We start from the raw sequence: 14,467 nt of genomic DNA, 5'->3' as shown, positions 1-14,467 counted from the left end.
TGGTGGAGGTGCTCCACATCCCCGGACTCGACCGGCGACTACTCTCGGTTGGGAGGTTGGCTGAACGCGGCATGAGTGTCGAGTTCCAGCGGAAGTCGTGCGTCATCTGGGACAAGACGAAGGCGATCGCTTCGGGGAAGAAGGTTGGCAAGGCGTACTTGCTGGACTGCCAGCAGGACATGGCGCACTACACCGAGTACTCGGGAGTCGACCGAAAGTGGGAGCTATGGCACGCTCGTATGGGACACTTGAACGGAGACGCTATGGCGAAGACCCGCGAGGCGACGGACGGTCTCCCGACGACTCAACAGCAGACAAAGATCCTGTGCGGAGGATGCATGAAGGGCAAGCAGACGGTCGCACATTTCCTGTCGCGGTCGACGTCGGCGACGACTCGACCGCTGGAACTAGTTCATACGGACGTGATGGGTCCTATGAAGACGAAGTCCAAGGGCAGAGCGAGGTATGTTCTCACCTTTGTCGACGACTACTCGCGACACTTCGTGGCGTACTTCTTGACCAAGAAGAGCGAGGTCGTGACCAAGTTCAAGTCGTTTATGAAGCTGTACGAGAACCAGTGGGGGCAGCGCATTAAATGCCTGCGCTCGGACAACGGCACTGAGTTCGTGAACACGCCGATGACTGAGATCTGCCGGGTGAATGTGATTATGCATCAGAAGACGGTCCCGTATAGCCCCCAGCAGAATGGCGTGGCGGAGCGGATGAACCGCACGATCATGGAGAAGGCTCGAAGCATGCTACACTACAAGGGCGTGGCTTCGATATGGTGGGCAGAGGCGGTCAGCACTGCTGTCTACCTGATCTACCGGTCGACGAACAGTATGCACCCGACCAAGACTCCGTACGAGTTGACGTTCAAGTCGAAGCCTCGGCTGGACCATCTTCAAGTCTTCGGGTCGATTGGTTACGCCCATGTCGACAAGTCGCGACGCACCAAGTTGGAGCCGAAGAGCTTCAAATGTATGTTTCTTGGGTACGCCGATGACTCAAAAAGCTACCGAGTGTACGATTTGGAGTCGAACAAGGTGAAGGTGGCCAGGTCGGTAAAGCTGGACGAGCGCGAGGTGAACGGCATCTACGACACGTCGCCCAGCGAGAACTCGCCGGTCATGGAGTTGACGGAAGATGTCGAGGATGCGGCACTGCCCGAGGAGATACAACGACCTGCCGCCGACGAGCCGATGGAATCAGTGGAAGAGACCGTCGAGGACACGGAGATACACAAGGTAGAGACATCGGAGCCATCCATGCAGGAGCTAACAACGTATCAACAACTCGCGACACCGGTATTGAATGATGACATGGTCTTCCACCCCGAGCCGGAACGGACCCGGCGCGCCCGAGAACCGGTACTACTGCTTGGAGATGGTTCCGCAGACGGCGAGGAGTCGAAAGAAGATGGTCCCGATGACTCGGACAACGATGATCACTTCTGGCCACCGTCTCTAAAGCGACCCAGGGTGGACGAAGACAGCCTATTGGCTGAGGCGGTGCTGGCCTACGCCGCAGACGTCGGCGATGCCAATGACGCACCCACCATGTATCAGCAGGCCATGCAGAGCGACGAGTCGTCGGAGTGGGTGAAGGCAATGAATGCGGAGCTCAAGGCACACGCGGACAACGGATCATGGACGCTGGTCCGTCGGACACCGAGTGCTCGACCGATCGGTTATCGCTGGGTGTTCGCAAAGAAACGCGACGAGCACGGCCGAGTCATCCCGTATAAGGCCCGCCTGGTGGCGAAAGGGTTTAAGCAGAAGTATGGCGTGGACTTCTTCGAGACGTACTCGCCCGTGGCCAACATGAACTCGATCCGAGTGGTGTTGTCGGTTGTGGTGGCCGAGGCGTACATCACCGAGCAGCTGGATGCGGACACCGCCTTTCTCAACAGCGGGCTGATGAAGCGCGTGTACATGGAGGTACCCTACGGAATCATCAACGCGAAGAACATGATGTGTCGGCTGCAGAAGGCGATCTATGGTTTGAAGCAGGCGGCAAATGCCTGGCATAAGACCATCCACCGAGTCTTCGTGGGCATCGGATTTCGGAGCTGCGGCGGTGACCAGTGTCCATACGTCAAGGGCGAGAAGGGCAGGTTCGTGTACGTCTGCCTGTACGTGGACGATATGATCATCGCAGCCAAGACGAGCAGCGAGATCCAGGAAGTCAAGGTGGCGCTCAAGAATGCGTTTAAGATGATGGAGGTGGGCGAGGCCAAGTTTATCCTCGGTATGGAGATCGACCATGACTCATCGGCGAAGACTCTCATGATCAAGCAGACTCGATACATTGGTGATGTGGTGAAGCGGTTCAACCAGCAGGACGCCAAGGTGGTGGTGAACCCGTGCGAGTCGGGCATGAAGTTGTCGCAGACTCAGTCGCCGATGACTCAGAAGGAACGTGAGGAAATGCAGGCGAAGCCCTACCGAGCACTCATTGGCTGTTTGCTGTACATTACAACGTGCACCAGACCTGATGTGGCGTACATCGTGACCCAGTTGTCGCGCTTCCTCGAGAACCCCGGGCAGCAGCACTGGAAGGCTGCCATCCGCGTGCTCAGGTACCTGAAGAGCACCCGAGACATCGGCATCGCCTACAATGGGAACGCGAAGAAGGTCGAGGTGACGGCGTACACCGACGCCGACTGGGGCGGCAATCTTGACGACCGACGCTCGGTGTCGGGCATCATGGTGATGATTAGCGGGGCGCCGGTGGTCCTCAAGTCGAAGTACCAGCGCACGGTGGCGCTCAGCTCGGCGGAGGCCGAGTACATGGCGCTGAGCCTGTGCACGCAGGAGGAGCTGTGGACCCGCGCCATGCTAAAGGACATGGGTCACGAGCAAGTGGCAGCTACCCAAGTATGGGAGGACAACCAGGGCGCGATCGCCCTCGCAAGCAACGCTGGGTACAACGCGAGGACCAAGCACGTGGATATCAAGCATCACTTCATCCGCGAAAATGTGTCCCGAGGACTCATCGTCGTCAACTACGTGCCGACGGAGGACCAGCTCGCGGACATGCTTACCAAGGCGTTGGGGACGAAGAGGCTCAAGTACCTGATCAGCGCAAGGGGAATCGTCGGGACGGTCGTGCAGCATTAGCGGCGAGTGGGAGTGTTCATGAGTCTTCGGGAGCACCGCCAATAGATGCACATGGACGGGGAGAACGTGTGGACACATCCACCGATGACTCGGAGGATCCGACGGCGACGGGAGAGCCGGCGGCAGCCGGGCTCTGGATATACCAATGGCTGGTCAGGGAGACCCAAGTATACTGAGATCAAGTCAATCGGAACCCGGGAGTAATCCGTCTGATGAGAGGCACCAACGAGCACAAGGAGAACATGAAGGAAAGCAGGAGGGGAAGACTAGAGAGTAATTTGAGAGACGATAACATTTAATCTCACTTCGGAATTTGCCCCCTCAACCACAAGCTACAAACCAACAAGCTGCAGACATATCTCACTCGCTTGGGTTTGTGGGGCATCATCGATGGCAGTGATGTTTGCCCGCTCTTTGATGTGAACCGGCAAGCAGAGTTTGACGCTCGTGACAACGCGACGAGGGAAGCCATCCTGCGTGGAGTTCCGGAAGGTGATGCAGAGATGATTTGTCATGAGAAGTCAGCAAGGGAGATGTGGATAAGGTTCGAGAATAAACAGACGAAACGTGAGTTCGCCAACTACATCTTTGCGCGTGAGCAGCTTTACTCGAACAAGTACACTCGTGATATGGATATGAGTGGCTGGTTGAGAGAGATGCAACTACAGCGGCGAGATCTGTCTCACTATGGCAAGGTCATTAGTGATGAGGAGTTTGCTGAAATCCTGCTCGCCAATGTGACCCGTACGCACCGCGAAGTAGTTCGCCAGTTCTCTCGCCACTATGCTGCACTTGCTTTGCCTGGAGCACAGCAGATGACACCTACTGCTGCGCAAGTGATGAACGCCTTACTTGCTGAGGAGGACCTCGACGAGAAAGTGGGGGAGGAAATGCCTCGCAGCATTGGTTCGGCCAAGAAGGCCGCCAATAATCAAGGCAAGCAGAGCAATGGCAATTCTGGCACTGTCAATGCTGGAAAAGGCAAGAAGCAGCGAGGTCGGGGGAGATACAAAGCAAAGGGCAAGGACGCCCCTGGCAAATCCCGTAGTGGTAAGAAGAATGACGGCTGCTGGAATTGTGGCGAGCTGGATCACATCCGCGCACACTGTCCAAACCCGAAGAAGACCGACGGCCCGCAGAATCAGAAGCCGTACGCTGGCATGGAAGCCAAGCGTTTTCAAAACAAAAAGGGCGGTGATGGTGGCGGGGCCGTGAGGACCATTGATGCATTGACACAGCGCAAGATTGGAGCGACTGTGGTTGGTCCTCGACGCCGAAAGCCTCGCGTCATGGAGTGGGTGTTGGATACGGCGACCGATGTACATGTGTGCACTGATTTAAAGTTGCTGGACAATTCACGGACGGACCGAGAGCATCTCTTCCTAGCTTTTGATGGACAGCCAAAAGGCGAACGCATGATTGGGGATGTAAGTCTTCAAGTAATGAGTGTGACCTCTCAAAAGGACGAAGTGTTGACATTGTCTGGAGTTGTTCACACACCGACTGGCCCCGATAATCGGCTGAGTTCACATCTACTTGAAGAGAGTGGATGGGAGCTGGACTTTACGCAGAATAATGGCAATCGGGTTTGCACTTTGACGAAAGATGGTTCGAAGGTGCAGCTGAAGAAGACCCGGGGCCGGTATCGACTTCAGGCAAGACCAGCAGAAACCCGAGAGGTGCGTGCGGTGACAACTGCGGCTGCCACAAATCTGAGTGCAGCAGGTGCGGCGAGGGCAAAAGAGTTTGAGCGCTGGCACATGCGCTTTGCTCACCTCAATTATCCTGCTTTGCGTCAAATGGTAACGCAAGGAGCTGCTGTTGGCTTTGATGGACTCGGTAGTGCTGCAGACTGTACCGGTGGTCGGGACGAGAAGTGCTGGACCTGCATCGCTTCTAAGCAGAAGCGTATGTCGTACAAGAAAACTCTAACTCGACGAGCAATGGACCCATACCAGACGTTGATGTCAGACTTTGGTCCTGTTGGCGTGAGTACGTACAATGGATACTAGCATTTCCAACTGGTTCAGGATGAGGCTACGCGATATGTATGGGGCTTCCTCGTGCGAGCGAAGGAAGAATCACGAGCAGTGGTTACTTCGCACCTGGAATGGCTGCTAGCGCAGGGTCATCGCATCGAGGTATTTTCTACGGACCAAGACAAAGAGTTGGTCAACAACAAGATGAAAGCATTCCTCCGGGGGAGAGGAATAGAGTTCTTGTGGACGAATGCTTATAGTCCAGAGGAGAACGGCCTTGTCGAGAAAATGAACGGCGTTATGATGGCGAGGGTCCGGAGTCTGTTGACGACCGCCAACATGCCGTCTAGTCTGTGGGGTGCGGCCTTCAAGTATGCTCTAGAGGTTGTGAATGTGAGTCCGTCAAGCGCTCTTGGTGGAGAGACACCCTACGCACGGAGATTCGGAGAGCGTCCGGATGTTGAATTGCTGAAAGTGTGGGGATGCATTGTGCATGTGTTCACTCCCAAGAAGCTGCGAGCCAACAAGTTGGAGAACCCTGGGAAGCTGGGTATGTTTGTGGGTTTTCCTAAGAACTCGGATAGCGTTCGGGTGTTGAATTTAAGGACTGGAAATATCGAAGAGCGTCGTTCGGTGGAGTTTGATGAGGGCTGGACTGTTGAGCGCTCTTGTGTAGAGCACCTGATTGCGAATCGTTATCAACGTGGTCGCAATGTCCTTCCTGATGTTATCCCGCTCGTACGTCTCCCGGTTATGGCTGCAGTGACTCATGATGAGCTGGCTGCCCCTCCTGCAAAGCGCCAACGTCTGGTGCCTTTGGTTGATGGTCATGACTCGCGTGCAGTGGTGGAGCAGACTCCGTCAGCATGGGATTGCCTGTGTCTGAACCTAGGAGTGAGCCTCCAGCGGAAGCAGCCCCTGCTGCTGTCCAGCTGTCGCCTGCGAGCGCGCCGCAGCAAGCGAGTGAAGCCTTGGCGGCTGTCGATCAGGATCAGCACGAAAGTGACTCTGAGGAAGTTGAGGGCGTACTTAACCGTCGTCGCTCAGTTTCTTTGAGAGAGTTGCCAAATTGTTGATGACAACCAAGACGAAGACGGAGATGATGTTGCAGAGAGTGATGAAGTTGTCGCTTCCAGTGAACCGGTGGAGAGGGCCGAGAGCTCAGTGGGAGAAGCAGTTCTGTCGTCAAGTAGTGATGATGAAGATGATGATGAGGAGGAGGACACCGGTGCAGGGCCATCATTTCGACGCTCGACGCGCATTCGCAAGCCAAATGTTCGCTACTGTGATTATGACATTGAGCTCCCAGAGAGTCTGGTTATCCAAGCAGTCAACTCGATGCTGGAGCCAACATCCACGGATGCTGCATTGAATGCTCCGGATGCAGAGAAGTGGGTGGAAGCGTTGTACAACGAGTTTGGTGAGCTCATTCGTAACAACACCTGGGAATTAGTGGAAAGGCCGAAGGGAGCCAAGGTGCTGAAGAGCAAGTGGGTGTTTGTTCGCAAGAGAAATGCCCGAGGTGAGGTGGTCCGACCCCGTGCTCGTATCACAATAAAGGGTGTCAACAAAAATATGGGCTGGACTACTGGGAAACCTACGCTCCGGTGGTGAGTGCAGGGCAGTGAAGCTGGTGCTCCTGCTTGCATTGGACTATGGATTGCTGGTCCGCCATGTTGATTTTGTCACGGCATTTTTGAATGGCCCCATTGACTGTGAGATTTACATGGAGCAGCCCGACATCTTCGATGATGGGTCTGGGCGAGTGTGTCGGCTACTGAGGAGCTTGTACGGTCTCAAGCAGGCCCCACGGATATGGTATCAAATGCTGGACAAGTATTTGCGAGAACACGGAGCTGGTGCTCAGTGAGGTCGAGAAGAAGTTCAAGATCAAAGACCTTGGTGAGGTCAGCCACTTGTTGTCCATGGAGATCAAGTACGTTCCGGGGAAGATGCTGTCTATCTCGCAGCGTGGTTACATTGACCAGCTGCTCGAGCGTTTTAAGATGGCCAAGTGTAAGGCGGTGCCGACTCCGCAGGCCAAGGGAAACTTCCAGCTTCCGGGAGATTCGGATAAGGAGCCTGTATGTGTGAACATGGATCCGGATGTTGGTTATCAAAGTATTGTGGGTTCATTGCAGTACTTGGTTTGCTGTTCGCGGCCGGATATCGCGAACGCCGTGCGGACGCTCGGCAAGTTTCTCAACTGCTACACGAAGGAGCACTTCGTGTTGGCCAAGCGCGTCCTCCGGTACCTGCAGGGTACGCGTGAGTTTGGCCTGGTCTGGTTCAAGCCAGAGTCGCCTGGGATGCAATTGGTCGCTTTTGCAGATGCAGACTTGGGGAATGAAAAAGATGACCGTCGATCGATCACAGGATTTGTACGGCAGTTGAATGGTTGCACTTTTGCTTACAAGAGCAAGAAGCAGTCTATTATGACGGACGACACGTGCTGCGCCGAGTTCGTGGCTGCTAGTGAGTGCTCCAACATGGTGATGTGGACGCTCAACTTGTTCAAGGAGCTGAAGGTCATATCGACGCAGCCGACGGTTCTCTATGACGATAACCAAGCTGCAATTCAAGTGATTGGGCAAGTAAGCAGCAGCTACAAGGTCAAAAGCGTGGATCTGATGTTTCACAAGATCCGAGACTTTGTGGAGCGGGATGTGTTCGAGGTGAAGTACTGTCCGAGCGAGGACAACATCGCGGACATCTTTACGAAGCCACTCGGACCGCAGCAGTTTTGCAAGCTGCGCCAGCGCCTGAACGTGTTGCCCGTGCCGGTCAGCGAGTAGTTGCGCGCGTCAAGCACAACTTTGGCTCGCGAGAAGTCAAGCAATACGAAGTGGGAGTGTGAAGTATTGTGACCCGGCAGTGGGTTCGGTCGTGTTCCTGTTGCCTCCTGTCGCAGTTGAAGCTTTGCTCTCAGGCATTATCGCCCAGTGTAGTTCACTTGAGTTAAGTATTGCATACTATAGCCTACTGATAACGGAGACTGCACTCCACTGGAGGGTCTCTCTATTAGTTGTTGTTAGAATTAGCCGAGCGCCGCCCGCTTCGCCGCGAAGTTCGCGGGCGGTAGTTATGTGGTTAGGCGTAGTAGTAAGGTCAGCCCACCTCCGCTTCGCTTCGGTGGGCTTTTATCTTTTTAAAATGTTTTTAATATCGATTGTGGGGATTAGAAGTGTATCTGTGTCGGCGGGAGTACTGTGGTTGATATCATAACCCCGCGTAAGAGTTATTATCAGTAGATGTACATGTATGCAGTAAGGTACACCATACGGTAATATGTTGTAAACCGCGTCAACATCGGTGCAATTTGTTAACACGACCACAAAGCCGAGCACCGCGGTGGTAGTTATGTGGTTCGGCGTAGTAGTAAGGGCCGTCCACCTCCGCTTCGCTCCGGTGGGCTATTTTCCCGTCAAATGTCGTTAGTTTGGACTGTATGCATGTAAAAAGGTGTTTGTATGTTGGGGGTCTCTTAGGGCTGGTATCAGCTTCACGTCAGAGTTACTGTAAGTACAGTGACACCTCTATAAATGACACCCAGTTCGCTCGGTCTAATACGCTGTTTCAGTTAAGGAATTGATCAAATAAAGAAATGGGTACACTTCTAATGGCTATATTTTCATATGTTAGGTGCAAGGGCTTTCTTTACCTGGTACCCCTCCAGCATTTTCGTACTCTTGTTTTGTTTCGTCTTCACACAGACAGAACTTAACCAATAACGGTAGGCACGGTATTGTCTGTTCCTACTCCTTCTTCTCACTAGCCGAGCGCCGCCGCTACGCGGCGGTGATTTTTTAGTTTGTTGGCGCTTCGCTCGCTATGCTCGCCCCGCTATTGGAGCAGACTGCCTACACTTCGCTACGGCAGTGGCGGACCCGTTCCGCTCGCCTCGTCGGCTCGCTGCTCTACTCTCAATGTCAGGTTAGTATTACAGAGGCCGGTGCGGGTCCTATGAGGGGGTCGCCTTCGCTACGTTCGGCAGCATTTTTAGCCAATCGTAATTAAGGTGATATTCCGTTACGGACGGCGTCTTGCTCCAATTGATGTTTAGGATTGGTATTAGCAGAATCGCATCCCCTCAGGTTGTACGTGAGTTTCAATACAGTGAGGTTATGGGAATATTTGTTGTCCCGATATCCTGCCACCATGCCTGCAGTTTTATCTTTTGCTTGGTATCTACTGCATAGCCCCTAGTTGTCTCGACATCATAATATTTTAGTTTTTCGTAAAATATATATGTACGCTGCGCTGATTGTAAAATACTGTGGCTAGCTTATTTATCACAAGCTTGCAGTTACTGCAAGCTGGTGATAAATTTCCAGCTAATTGAATATCAGCATCTACTATTCAGATCTCATTATACTACCGACACGTAACATAAACTATCGATGCCTTTTAGCAAAGTTGCAGATACTTCGAAGGATGTTTATCACATTGAGAGCCAAGCGCTGCCGCTAAGCGGTAGTTGTAATCCGGCAGTTTTATTATAGTAAAAGTAAGCTGGGCACACTGTTAATACTGTATCCACCTTCAGCTTACCTTGCGTAATATGTACTTGCGCTGCTATCATTTACTACGGGCTCCTATCGCTTTCTATGTGCTGTTATCGCTAACTGTACGTGTACGACGCTTACTATGTGCTTCAGTATCACTGACTACGTGTCGCTATAACTATCGGTGCGTTGAAATGGCTTACAATGTGTTTATATTAAAACAACCTCCCTCCATTATTAATATAGTAAGTAGTGGGGCAGGCCAAGCTACATGTACACTACTCACGACGGAGGATAGAACGTGTCTTGGTTAATTCACAGAGCTGCTGGGTTGAATACCATGATGCTACCGATAATTTTTGACTTTTTCCACATGGTTTTCTTTCGTAAAGACGAATAGACAACACAAAACGCGAATGCATTGAGCGCAAACGAATCCAATTCATTTTTCATCGTCTCGATTGGAATGATACGCCTTGAGGGCGTACTTCATCGTCACCTGATGAGTTTGTTGTGCTCGGCTCGCTCTCAATTTCGTTCCCGTCGTTCAACTGTGGCAGGGTCATCGATGACTTGGCCGTGTCAGCTTGCTCTGACACCTTCTCGTGGCTGTAGGATGCGAGTCTGTTGAATGTACGCGAAAGCCGCTGCGCCAATAGCTGCGATGGGTACTCGATCGTGTAGTATGATACCGTCGCCAACAAGATCGTCAGACCGAACACCTCGAACGTAGTTGGTCTCCAGCTTGACCGACGGAGTAGCGATCACGAACACGTGCAGCAAATACACGGAGAAGCTGATCTTGCCCAACTAGCGGAGAACAATCCACTCGAAAATCAACGACATAGTGGACGGCTGAATCATCTCGATCACGAACAGCAGCGACAACTTGACGCTCGTGAACGGCATGATATAGTGTTGGGACGGTTGAAGCGGCATCCCCAACCAATTGAAGAACAGTCCACGGAAGACGACGCTGAGGTAGGCTGCGATCAAGACGGCTTCTAATACTCGGAGACCGACGATATGCAACGTGTTGAACTTGAAGCCCGCCCTCTTGATCCACGCTTCCAGCTTGAAGATGACGGCAGCCATGGACCCCGCGACGAATGTCGGGAGGTGCTTGCTCAACGGTTGATGAGGATAATTATCCCTTGTCGTGTAGAGTCCTTCGTGAATAGCCCAGACGTAGAGCGGAAGGAACGCCATCCACCAGAAGCGACGCATCTTGAGCACCGCCAGTACGAACACGGGTAGAATGAAGTAGTACGAGATCTCCAGCGGCAACGTCCACATGAGGTAGTGGCGGTGTTCCGGGTGAAAAGTGAGCGTCTGGAACAGGTTGAAGTCCTCAGGTCGGTTTACCTTGTAGTACCGCTGTTTGTATTCAAACGGCATGAGCCACAGAGTGATCGCCACCAGTGCAAACAACGGGTACACGCGGAAGAACCGCTTGGAGAAGTAGTCGGCCGGCGTCCACCCCCACATGCGGAAGGACGCCTGCTCTGCCATCAGCTTGATGCTCTTCTTCATGAAGATCATGATCAGCAGGAAGGACGACAGCACGAAAAAGCCGTCGACACCGACAGCGCCCATGTAGATGTCGTGCATGTATCCTGTGTGTTGCGTGACGACAAACACGACGGCGGCTCCTCGCACGCCATCGAGGAACAAAATCTTCGCTACCGGCGACGCTGCCGGGTCATTCCGTGGGAATCCTTCGGTCGCTTCGGTCGTCTTTAGCTCCGGGTTCTTCGATCCATTTTTGAGTGCGACTCGATCTTCCACCACTTCGAGGCGCACGACAGCGTAGCTTTCGGAGGCAAGTCGAGGAATGCGCTCCTCGTTCTCCACTCCACAGTGGAGTCCACTCGTCGCAGCCGTGAACTCTTGGTAAGTAATCGCGTTATTCCACAAAACGACGGGTCGCGAGCAAGTGTCTGCCAAGGGTTGCCTCCAAGGTGCTGATTAGCACAATTTATTTGTTTCAAGCAATATAATTGGTGAAGAAAATCACAGAAGGCAACTGTGGATACTCTTCCGGAATCGCGAGCGTCTATCATGGCGATCGAAGAGGAGCTCAAGAGACTGCAGGCCCTCGCTGTTGAGCAATGGGAGCTACGATCCTCTGAGCTTCGTAGCGTCGCTGACAACCCCCAATCGCTCGTGCAGCACCCGTCGGCACCCGTCGTGTGCGGCGCTTTCGTGCTCGGGGTTGGCGTCGCCCTGCTCCTTCCGCGACTGCGGCAGCCGTTCCGTCGGTTTGCAACCGTGGAAGACCTGCCCAACAAGCTCTTCCACGAGGAAGGGAAGATCAAGGCGCTGGCTGTGAATTTCAGCGACGGCGACACGTTCCGAGCGCGTCATTTGCCGCTGCTCCGGGGAGCCGGGACCTTCGAGGGGAAGTTGTCGGACCACACGCTGCAGATCCGACTCGCGGGCATTGATACGCCGGAGACGGCCAAGTTCGGGAACCCAGGCCAGCCGTTCGGAGATGACGCTAAGAAATGGCTGGCTACGACACTCGAGAGGAGGAAGTTGACGCTCACGCTGCTGCACAAGGACCAGTATGCACGCGCAGTGTGCATGGTGCAGTATGGGCGGTGGCCGTTCCGACGTGACGCGTCGGAGGAGATTCTGAAGGTGGGGCTGGGACAAGTGTATCGCCAAGCGGGTGCGGTCTACGGTGGCAAGCAGGAGGTCTACGAGAAGCTGGAGGAGAAGGCGAGGAAGAAGAAGATCGGGATTTGGAGCCAGGGCAAGAAGATGGAGAGCTCGAGTGACTACAAGGCTCGCATGCGGGCAAGTTGAATTCGACGAGGATTGGCCGTGCGCTGTAGGTTTTGAGCTTGTGAGCTCCGTGTGGTGTGGTGACTTGAAGCGTTTTAAGTTGAGTGCTGTCTCGCATGGTACTTTACGCAACTAGCTGGCACTTCGGTTCCCCTTCAACGTCACTTCATACTGTAAATTCAATGGCAAAAGATACTGTCTTGGCGTCGAGGGCTCTCGTCCGTGCAAGGGCATCGCCACCTTACGCCCACGACGCATGGATGGCACTTGGAGAATCGATGTCACATCGGTGATGCGTCCAGCAAGCATCAGCTTACCCATGTCGGTAAATATCACACTAGACCTTATTGCCATATTTGGTCAGTGTGTACCGTCACTTTTGCTTCAATCGGCAAAATTGCGTCAATGTACGCTCAAGCTGGATGGCATCGACGCGGTCCGGCGGGAGGCGGCGTTCGGCGCCCAGCAGTAACTTCAGCTGCTCGTGTCACGTGCAACTCGTCTAGGGCGTCCTCAGCTACAGCACAGCAACGTATGGCACCTGGAGGGGCTCTCCGGGCTTCAAACCAGGCGTCAGAGCGAGGTGCCAATGCTCGGAAAAGCGGTTCGACCGAGCCAGAGGCCGCTCCGTCGCGATGGAGGGAAATGCGGCAGTCGGTGCGCACGAAAGCGACCCTGGAGACGGAGGAGAGCCGCCCCGTTAATGCAAAAATCGCAGATCTGTGCCCCGAAGACCGGGAGAAAGTGGCCAAGCTGGTGCGACGTATAGTTGAGGTGAGACCTTTAGCCCTGTCAATTGAGAGCAGCTCTAGTGTAAATTATAGTGTAAGGCGGCTGTATTGCTAAGCGTTATGGGGTGTGAACGTATTAGGTCGGGACTCTGCACGAGGAAGGAGAGAAAGAGTTTAATAGGCAGCGAGAGGTGCTGGAGGCGGAGGTGAAGGAGCTGCGAGAGCAGGTGAGACGAGATGCGGAAGAGATCCAAGAGCTGACGGCTGAGCTGCGGTCTACCAGGAGGAAGGCGCAGCTGTTTGAAGAGCGGGTAGTGGTGCTGGAGGAGAGCACCAATGCCGAGACCCGATCGAGGCTGGAGGCTGAGCAGACGCTGGACCTACTGAAGCTGGAGGTGGACAAGCTGCGAGCGCTCGTGCAGCGACAGCAGGAGGAGATGCGACAAAAGACGCAGGAGCAGCAGGAGCAGTTTGATGCCGAACTGCTGCAGATGAAGGAGGAGCTGAAGGAAGCGCAGGAGCTGCTGCTGAAGGAACGCAACGAGCGGATTCTGGAGAAGCAAACGGCTCTGGATCAGCGACTTGAGCGCTCCGCGACGGCAGGTGAAGAAAAGCTGGAGCGACTGCACTCGCTGCTTCTTGAACAACAGCAGGAAATGCATTTGAAGGTGAAACAGCAGCAGGAGGAAATGCAGCGTAAGGCCGAGGTGCAAAAGGAACGATATAAGGCAGAGATGAACCAGCTTAAAGAAGACCTCAAAGCAGCGCAAGAACGGCTCCAACAAGAACGAAGAGACCGCGAGATTGAGAGGGAAACTAAACAAACTGCAGTCAGTGAGCGGCCCGTCGAACCAGCCCCAGTGGTGCATGCTGCAGATCGAGACAGCGACGTTCCTGTTCCAGACCCGCTGATGTTTGCTTCGAGCGACCGTATGCCGGACCAGTTGTCAACAGATATGGAGGGCGACCTCGCCATTTTTGAGGAGGTGAAGGATCTGTACGCTGAAGACTTGTTCGCGTCTCGTCGCTGGGGCGAAGGGATCCCTGCAGCAAGTGCAGCTGCTGCAGTCCGGCCAACAGGCATGGAACCTGCACCTTGGCATTTCAGCAGTGCCGACTTCACTCCACCAGATAACGGCAGAATACCTCTTGGCCCTGCCTTATCGACGCAGGAGCTGACCGTACAAGAAGCCATCGAGAGGGACATGGAGGCCTTGCTACGCAGCGAGGCACTGCGTACACTGGGCACCCTTCAGTAACGCTCCCTTCCGGCAGATTGGCCGAGGAATTAGACGCGAAACTATGTCTATATTATTGTGGCCGCACTCTCCAGCTCTCTG

At 54.0% G+C, this 14,467-nt stretch overlaps 4 protein-coding genes across 4 annotated transcripts; 3 read left to right on the top strand and 1 right to left on the bottom strand.

The window, feature by feature from the left end:
- Nucleotides 1–3,559: 3,559 nt before the first annotated feature.
- On the top strand, nucleotides 3,560–4,210 carry PHYSODRAFT_410648 (hypothetical protein; the record flags this gene model as incomplete). Its single annotated transcript, XM_009538715.1, has 1 exon — nucleotides 3,560–4,210. A coding segment is annotated over one exon (651 nt), but the record flags the coding sequence as incomplete, so codon positions are not given.
- Nucleotides 4,211–10,416: 6,206 nt separating this feature from the next.
- On the bottom strand, nucleotides 10,417–11,217 carry PHYSODRAFT_340532 (hypothetical protein; the record flags this gene model as incomplete). The annotated part of the gene is made up of 1 exon (XM_009538714.1): nucleotides 10,417–11,217. One exon carries the CDS (start codon nucleotides 11,215–11,217, stop codon nucleotides 10,417–10,419), a length of 801 nt encoding a protein of 266 aa, XP_009537009.1.
- A 450-nt stretch (nucleotides 11,218–11,667) lies between these two features.
- Nucleotides 11,668–12,417, top strand: PHYSODRAFT_529487 (hypothetical protein; the record flags this gene model as incomplete). Its single annotated transcript, XM_009538713.1, has 1 exon — nucleotides 11,668–12,417. One exon carries the CDS (start codon nucleotides 11,668–11,670, stop codon nucleotides 12,415–12,417), a length of 750 nt encoding a protein of 249 aa, XP_009537008.1.
- Nucleotides 12,418–12,801: 384 nt separating this feature from the next.
- On the top strand, nucleotides 12,802–14,386 carry PHYSODRAFT_306616 (hypothetical protein; the record flags this gene model as incomplete). The annotated part of the gene is made up of 2 exons (XM_009538712.1): nucleotides 12,802–13,221; nucleotides 13,268–14,386. The coding sequence occupies 2 exons, from the start codon at nucleotides 12,802–12,804 to the stop codon at nucleotides 14,384–14,386; spliced, it is 1,539 nt and encodes a 512-aa protein (XP_009537007.1).
- Nucleotides 14,387–14,467: the final 81 nt, after the last annotated feature.

The sequence above is a fragment of the Phytophthora sojae genome, assembly GCF_000149755.1.
Source record: "Phytophthora sojae unplaced genomic scaffold PHYSOscaffold_12, whole genome shotgun sequence".
NCBI classification, from domain to species: Eukaryota; Oomycota; class Peronosporomycetes; order Peronosporales; family Peronosporaceae; genus Phytophthora; species Phytophthora sojae.
This window is presented reverse-complemented; position numbering and strand designations above follow the sequence as displayed.